Source organism: Rhinatrema bivittatum, unplaced genomic scaffold (assembly GCF_901001135.1).
Source record: "Rhinatrema bivittatum unplaced genomic scaffold, aRhiBiv1.1, whole genome shotgun sequence".
Taxonomy (NCBI): Eukaryota; Metazoa; Chordata; class Amphibia; order Gymnophiona; family Rhinatrematidae; genus Rhinatrema; species Rhinatrema bivittatum.
In genome coordinates this window covers 45,001-53,704 of record NW_021821302.1, presented here as the reverse complement: position 1 = coordinate 53,704, position 8,704 = coordinate 45,001, and the positions used below count along the sequence as shown (strand labels likewise).

General features: G+C 57.1%; 1 protein-coding gene across 1 annotated transcript in view; it reads right to left on the bottom strand.

The window, feature by feature from the left end:
* Positions 1-7,925: 7,925 nt before the first annotated feature.
* The window catches only part of LOC115082582 (potassium channel subfamily T member 2-like), a gene marked incomplete at its 5' end in the record, with an annotated part of 39,484 nt that continues 38,705 nt past the window's right edge, over positions 7,926-8,704 (bottom strand). The window contains 2 exon segments of the mRNA XM_029586799.1: positions 7,926-8,033; positions 8,101-8,409. Of these exon segments, the coding sequence (XP_029442659.1) occupies positions 7,926-8,033; positions 8,101-8,409 (417 nt within the window).

Sequence of the window (8,704 nt, the reverse complement as noted above, 5' to 3'; positions counted from 1 at the left end):
TTCACTGATGGAACTTTATAAATAATCACTGCTCTGACTGTACAGTGCTGTGAACACTGACTGAGCTTTATAAATACCAGTCACCTCTCTGTGACTGTACAGTGCCGTGGACACTGACTGAGCTTTATAAATACCAATCACCTCTCTGTGACTGTACAGTGCTGTGTTCACTGATGGAACTTTTTAAATAATCACTGCTCTGACTGTTCAGTGCCGTGAACACTGACTGAGCTTTATAAATACCAATCACCTCTCTGTGACTGTACAGTGCTGTGTTCACTGATGGAACTTTATAAATAATCACTGCTCTGACTGTTCAGTGCCGTGAACACTGACTGAGCTTTATAAATACCAATCACCTCTCTGTGACTGTACAGTGCTGTGTTCACTAATGGAGCTCTAAAAATCATAAACTCTGCTCTGATTGTACAGTGCTGTGTACAGAGCTTTATAAATAACCTCCACTCTTTGACTGTACACTCTGATTGAGCTTTATAAATACTAATCACTGCTCTTTGACTGTAGGTATAGAGGCAATACTTTATAGAGGGACTTGACACTTTATAGAGGGTAAAGTAGGAATCTGGAGGGTGAAAGGCTGGATATTTGTTAAGGATTGTGCGGGCATATAATACATTTCATGGTAAAAAGGAATTATAATTACCAATAAGAGTATTTTTTTCTGTTTTGAAACAAACGTTCATCATTCCAGTGACAGTTATGTGTTGGAATTGTCACTAGTTTCTAAGACTCAATGGGGTAGATTTTAAGAGGCGCGCGAACAGCCTACTTTTGCTTGCGCATCAGACTCAAGCAAAAGTACGCTGGATTTTAGTAGATACGCGCGGAGCCGCGCGTATCCACTAAAATCCTGGATCGGCGCGCGCAAGGCTATCGATTTTGTATAGCCTGCGCGCGCCGAGCCGCGCTGCCTCCCCCCGTTCCCTCCAAGGCCGCTCCGAAATCGGAGCGGCCTCGGAGGGAACTTTCCTTTGCCCTCCCCTCACCTTACCCTCCCTTCCCCTACCTAACCCACCCGCCCGGCCCTGTCTACACCCCCCCCTTACCTTTGTCGGGGGATTTACGCCTCCCGGAGGGAGACGTAAATCCCCGCGCGCCAGCGGGCCTGCTGCGCGCCGGGCCGCGACCTGGGGGCGGGTACGGAGGGCGCGGCCACGCCCCCGGGCCGTAGCCACGCCCCGTACCCGCCCCCAAAACGCGGCCGACACGCCCCCGGAACGCCGCGACGACCGGGCCCGCCCCCCGACACGCCCCCGACACGCCCCCCCTCCGAGAACCCCGGGACTTACGCGAGTCCCGGGGCTCTGCGCGCGCCGGGAGGCCTATGTAAAATAGGCTTCCCGGCGCGCAGGGCCCTGCTCGCCTAAATCCGCCCGGTTTTGGGCGGATTTAGGCGAGCAGGGCTCTGAAAATCTACCCCAATGGCTGCAGTGCTGTGCAGTGTCCCCAGATCAGTAGAAGGGATGGTGATGGGGGGGGGACGGGGACACCCATGGTGCAGTGGAACTGGGAGGAACTTGGAGTGCAGGGAAGCTAAGGTGTTGTGCAGTGTCTCCCAATCTGTGGAAGAGAGAGTGCTGGGGGGAGCCCAGAGTGCAGTGCAGGCTGCAGTACCATTCAATGTCTCCCACTCAATAGAAGAGAGGATACTGGGGGGGGGGGGAGCCTGGAATGCAGTCATATGCAGTGTCTCCTGAGCTGTGGAAGAGATAATGCTGGGAGGAGCTTAGAGTGCAGTGCAGGCTGCAGTACCATTCAATGTCTCCCACTCAATAGAAGAGAGGGTACTGGGGGGGGGGGGGAGCCTGGAATGCAGTCATATGCAGTGTCTCCTGAGCTGTGGAAGAGAGAGTGCTGGGGGGAGCCCAGAGTGCAGTGCAGGCTGCAGTGCCATTCAATGTCTCCCACTCAATAGAAGAGAGGGTCCTGGGGGGGGTGGGGATAGCCTGGAATGCAGTCATATGCAGTGTCTCCTGAGCTGTGGAAGAGAGAGTGCTGGGGGGAGCCCAGAGTGCAGTGCAGGCTGCAGTACCATTCAATGTCTCCCACTCAATAGAAGAGAGGGTACTGGGGGGGGGGGGGAGCCTGGAATGCAGTCATATGCAGTGTCTCCTGAGCTGTGGAAGAGATAATGCTGGGAGGAGCTTAGAGTGCAGTGCAGGCTGCAGTGCCATTCAATGTCTCCCACTCAATAGAACAGAGGGTACTGGGGGGGGGGGGGGGCCTGGAATGCAGTCATATGCAGTGTCTCCTGAGCTGTGGAAGAGAGAGTGCTGGGGGGAGCCCAGAGTGCAGTGCAGGCTGCAGTACCATTCAATGTCTCCCACTCAATAGAAGAGAGGGTACTGGGGGGGGGGGGAGCCTGGAATGCAGTCATATGCAGTGTCTCCTGGGCTGGGGAAGAGATAATGCTGGGAGGGGCTTAGAGTGCAGTGCAGGCTGCAGTGCCATTCAATGTCTCCCACTCAATAGAAGAGAGGGTCCTGGGGGGGGGGGGGGGGGGGGAGCCTGGAATGCAGTCATATGCAGTGTCTCCTGAGCTGTGGAAGAGATAATGCTGGGAGGAGCTTAGAGTGCAGTGCAGGCTGCAGTGCCATTCAATGTCTCCCACTCAATAGAAGAGAGGGTACTGGGGGGGGGGGGAGCCTGGAATGCAGTCATATGCAGTGTCTCCTGAGCTGCAGAAGAGATAATGCTGGGAGGAGCTTAGAGTGCAGTGCAAGCTACAGTAATTTGCAGTCTCTCAATCAGTGGAAGAGACAATCCTGGAATGCAGCCTGAAGTGCTGTACAGGCTGCAGTGCTATGCAGTGCCTCTCAACCAATGGGAAAGACAGTCCTGGAAAGGAGCCTGGAGTATAGCGCACCCCACTGCCATGCACTGCATCCAGGCCTCCCATGGCCAAGCCAGGTGCTCTTTTGCCCATCCCAGTAGATGTCGCTTGAAGAGCGATTCTCGGCCCAGCCCACCTGCAAGACCACAAGCCGTGGCCAGCCCGAGGAACAGGAGCGGAGGCCAACACTCTGGTCCCCTGCCTGCCGTGCCCGTCACCACAGGGGTTTGTTAAATTGCTGGGTCCTCGGGTTGGACTGCAAATCCCCCCACCCCTCCCACGATCTAAGACAGAAAACCAGCAGCCCTGACTTGTACATCTCATATACAGCTTTATTGTACTCTGTACATTTGCAAAGTGCATGTTCACAGTGTAACTATGGACATAGAGGATGTCCGATGGGGGGGGGGGGAGGATAACATTTACCGGTCTCCCCCCTATCCGAAAATCACAGCCGGGGGGCCACGGAAAGCGATAGGATGGACTCTGCCGCCGCCACTTCCAAACGCTGCCGTGACAGAGGGCGGATGGCACCTCGGCCCCTCTACCCCCTGGGCTGTGTGTGGGGGGGGGGGGCAGCCGTCTCCTTCCGCCCTTTTGTCCGTCTCTGACATTTCCCACCATCTAAGCCCCCTCCCTCACGCTCGATGGCGGCATTTCTTCGGTGCAACGTTTGTGGACCCCGGAGACGAAAACACAGACGTGTGTGTGGGGGGGGGGGGGGGGGGGAGCGTTCCCTTGAGTTGGGAAAAGCAGCTTATTCTCCCCCCCGTGAGGCTCCCGGTCCTCCGATGACCTTCCTTGGCGGCCGTGACGCGTGCGAGCTCCGGGCGGGCTCTCGGTTGGTGGGCAGGAGGGGTAGGACCGGTAATTTTGCTCATGTTGGGGGGGGGGGGGGGGGGGGGGGGGGGGTTTGCCGGCCGACTGTTTGGGCAGGAGAGTGCAGGGGCTAACACTCGATTCCAAATATCGTTGGAAGAGAAATAATTATTGTAACACTAAGGAGGTGCATGTTCGGCCCCCGTGGGTCCGGATAGCAAAGCGAGGCGGGAGAAACGTCTCCGGCCACCCCTTGGAGGTTTGCTCCGGGCTGCGGCCGCTCCGTGGGACAGAGGCAGCTGACTCAGCCCCTCCTAGCTACGCCCCCAACCTATCCGGCTAAGCGCAGCTGCACACGGACCTCCCCGGGAATTCAGCCATTGCTTGCTTTTCATATGCATAGATTTCCAGATCTATATCTTTTTTTTTTTTACTGAGCAAAGTGCAGAATGCGATAGCAGGATGGGGCACTGGGAGTCAGATCACCCCCCGCCCCTCCCCACCCCCCCCGAAGGAAGAAAATCAGCAAAGAAACGGGGAGCGGGAGCTTCGTCCACGATGAAGGGGTTTGTCCGATTCGGTGCCGGCAGTTTTCCTCCTGGTGCTTTGCGTTTCGAGCTGGGGATCCAGTGCCCTGGGCCTTCGTTGACCATCGCCAGCGGGGGGGGGGGGGGGGGGGGATTCTGCCTCCGTCCTGCGCCCCTTTTCCTCCAACTCACTTAGCCCGGCTGTTGCGATGACGATCCTGGCGTTCCCTCGCATCCCTGGGAGCGGAAGACCCGACCTGCGACGCTAACCGGGATCTGTTTTGGAAAGGACGCTCCCAGGAGCGAAGACAAGAGCGTTGGGCAAGGCACCGTGCTCACTCGGCTATTCTCGGCGACCTGGCGCCCCCCCCCCACCTCACTCAGGAGCTGGTGAGAGCCCCTCATTCGGCAGAAGAATTCATCTTAACCTGGGAGAAGAAAATTCACGATGCCGGAGAGTTGAACCATTCAACCCAAGCTGAAACCCTTCGGTAACGTGGCCTCACGTCCTCGAGGTTGCAGCCGTGATGTCGGCAGTTCAGACCCGAGGTGCACCCATGGGCGTAGCCGGCGGTCTCGCCGAGAGCATGCAACAGACGTGCGCGCCAACTACCCGTGATCCAAGAGCGACCCGGGGGGGGGGGGGGCGGTGGGTCGAAAAGGAAGCCTGGGGATAGTAGGAAGGTCCCTGGGGCTTACATTCATCACATACACAGTGGGACCATATGGGGACCGAGCTCTGGGCCCTGCCCTTCTGGGGCCAGAATGGTAAATAAGCTCTCTGTCTGAGCCAAAGAAGGTGGGTGGTGGGTAGGAGGGACCCCGACCACTGCCTTGGTGCTGGCAGGCAACCTGTGGGCCCCAGGTGAGTTGATACAACACAAGATCCAACCAAATGAAATTGTAGTTACCCTATCTGCTGTGAAATTCTCCCCCGACGATGTCCTCCCCCCCCAAGAACTTCATGTGGGTTACTCTCCGACTTAAGGCAGGTGAGACGTTCCTCGTTTTATAAACTATCATTCACCCCCCAAAGCACTCTGGCCACTTGGACACTTGATGCTGCTCCTACGAACGGGAGCCTCTCGCTTGTAGCCTGACTCGGTGGATAACTCTACCACCACTTACCCCACAGCGTTCGTTATGAAGAAATGCACCATGGAAACAGGGCCAAGGGCTTAACAACCAGCGAGGGCGGGGCAGCTGCCCAACCGTTGGGAGCAGGCCCGTCCCATCTTTATCCACTGCTTCTTTGGCAAGGGAGGGGGTAGCTTTAAAGACACATAGGATGGCCATCGTGATGCTCCTGTTCACCACCAGCGCACCCAGCGCGAGATCCGGTACCGCCTCCACCATTCCTCAACAACTCAACCCAGTTGACGATGCAGCTTCAAGAAAATTGCCTGCGATCGCCCCATGTGGCGAAGGTGCCTAGATGTCAGACAAAGCAAGGAGAAATAAAAACAAGCACATGACGCCATATTGGTTCACTTGGTAAGCTGTCCTCTGTCTTGGCTAGAGCCCGGTCCATCAGAATGGAGGCGATTCACAGTGTTTACTTCCCCCGAAAACCCAACAGGTCAAACCAAGAGCGCGTGGAAGGACTCGGCATCGCGGTCCGTGCAGGGCGAAGACTCTGCTCACAGGTGAACGCTGTCCTTGGTGTCGCGCCGCCGTCCATCGGAGCAAGCCGTGCCCGTCTTCTGGCTGCTGCTGCCGGATGACACAAGCGTGAGAGGATCCGGTCGGATGAGATAGCTGTGGGGAGAAGGCGACAACAACAGCGCTGAAGTCAAGCCATGCCGCAGTACCCAGGCGCCCTGGGAAAGTGCTACACTGAACAAAACGATACAGAGGGGCCACTCATCCTGAACATGGGCGTCAAGTGCTAGGCAAAAAAATACGTATTTTAAAAAGGGAAATAATAAATATACGATCGATCTGACATTTTCTAGACTGCACAAATCGGCCAAAGCTAGCAGGGTGGATTGCAATAGAACACACACACACAAAATTTACAATAAATAAATAAATAAACAAACACACAATAAAAGCGCATAATTGCTCATCCAATTAATATGCTAATTGCATCATATTCTGCAGTTTCCACATTCCATGAAACCACACCTGTGCCATTGTGCGCTTTCCAGTATCATCTGGAAACAAAAAGCCTTTAACCAGCTTGCGAAACCTAAGGACATTGGCCCCAGCTCTTATTTCAGTTTCTTCCGCTGAAACGGTTCGAGGCACCTCGAGGGGACCCCGGGCCTCGCCCTTTCACGGCTCATTGCGTAGATACTCAGCACCGAGCCATGCCTACACGTAAATGCGATAGTAAGCAGTTTGAAATTGCAACCGATGATGCGACGCGGCGCGGAGAGGACTTAGCACTCTCGGAACGATGGTCACCGCCTATTCTGCAAAACCCCGCAACCTCCGCAGTTCTCAACAATAAAAAACGCCGCAGTGACCCTCATGAACGCGGCCGAGGCCGCCGCTCGCAAGGCTTGAAAACCCAAATAAGGTCTTTTTTTGTTTTTTAGTTGCAAAGAAGCCTTCTCAGAACCTGCTGCGTAACCTAGCAGGACTGCTCACTCCGCTAACTTGCGATGGGCATTCGGGTGGCGCCCCCCAGCCCAGCTGCCAACGTCGCCGCGCGGCACTGACCGCCGCCTCCGTTTGGCCACGGCAGCGCGGAGGTCTTACCAGGGGTGGGCAGTTCCGGTCCCCGAGGGCCACAAAAACCAGTCTGGTTTTCAGGATATCCCTAATGAATATGCATGAGAGAGAGATTTGCATGCACTCTGCCTCAGTTGTATGCAAATCTATGTCATGCATATTCATTAGGGATATCCTAAAACCTCCACAGGTTTGTGGCCCTCGAGGAGTGGAATTGCCCACCCCTGTCTTAGACAAACCCAGGCGTGGGGGCTGAATTAATGACTCTTCTGCCCACCCCGCCCGAGCTGCACATGCTGGGGGGGTGGGGGTGTCCAGCACGGACGAGTACCCGTGCAGCGGGGTGAGGGGGGCACGGGAAGCCGAGTCCCCACGAAAGGTCCCTCCTCGCGGAAGGCGCGCGTGATCTCTAGACGGGACCTGACGTTGGGGGGTTTGCCTTTGTGGCAGCGCACTGTGCGTTCTCGTTTCCTGGGGCAGAACTGCCTTTCTGTACTCATGGAAAGCGGCTTCCAGTGATTATAAAAATCCATCCATTACATTAATTACAGTAATTGCAAAAATTAATCCTTGCATAAGTAAACTCCGGCGTATGAAGACTACAACCCCAAAGTGCAACTTTGCAGCAGCTGTAAGCGTTCCCCCCCCCCCCCCCCCCGGGACCCAGCCCGGTCTCGAAAGGCCCAGACGGACGGACGGCCGGCGGGTCAGGGTCTGCAGGGACGGAACATAAAGGCTGAGCTCCTTTCTCTGGTTCGGCCAGCGAGCACCCAGGGAAGGAAATAACCAAACGCACATCCCTCAGAGCGCAGGGTATTCGGCTGTGGGGGGGCGGATGGAGCACGGGTCGCCCTCTGCACCCCCCACCCCCGTCCCCCTCTCCCCCCGCCCGCGAGGAGAGGAACTTACACCACGTCGTTGAGCTCCAGCCTGGTGTCCGGAGAGGGGTTGATGAGGACGTAGGAGAGCGTGCTGTCGTGATCCGTCGCGTCCACTGCGGAAAGGAAAACCAAGGTTAGGCAAGAGGGCCGGCAGCCCCACCGACGTCACCGCCGGACAAAAGAGAGTCCCGGCGGCCGACGTGTGCGACCGCAAAGGGAAGAAAGCTGCTCGCGCCACAAAGGAGGGGAGAGGGACTCCCGCTCGGGAGCGAGCTGAAGGCGCAACACTCAAGCGGGGAACGTTTAAGGGGGTGGGGGGGGGGGGGGGTCTCTCCCGTACTGTATCGGCCGCCGGGAGGGCCCAGGGTGCTTCATTCTGGTTTTCACCAGGGCGTTCAGCTCCTGCCTTCTCCGAGCGCCTGTACAGGCTCATGCGCTGCTGGCTGATCCTCTCCGCCGCGCACTTGTCGGGCTGCCGGGCGCCCTTGCGGCTCAGCCTGCGCGCCCAGTGCATGCTCTTCCGCCGCAGCAGGGGCCGGTCCGACTGGTCGCTGGACGTGGAGTTCCGGTGGCTGATGCGGCAGACGATGGGCTCCCGGCTGGGCTCCCGCGAGTCCTCCGAGTCTTCCACGCTTATCGACACCTGGGACTGAAGGGGGGGGGGGAGGCGGGAAGACAGAGAGGGAGAGAGAGAAGAGAGCGGGAGGGAGGGGGGGAAATCGAGGCGTAAAAAAGCGGTAGCCAGAGCGACACGGGCGACCCTCTACGGCGGTTTGGATTTCTAAAAAAAAAAAAAAAAAAAAAAGCGTGCCCCCCCTCCCCCCGCGCTAGCCTTTTTCAATCCGAACGTCACGGCCGAGGTGGGGGGGGGTCGCCCGGCCGGCCCCCCCCCCAGCGCGCGACATAAATCTCGCGTCGGCTTTGGACGAACCTTACGCCGGGCC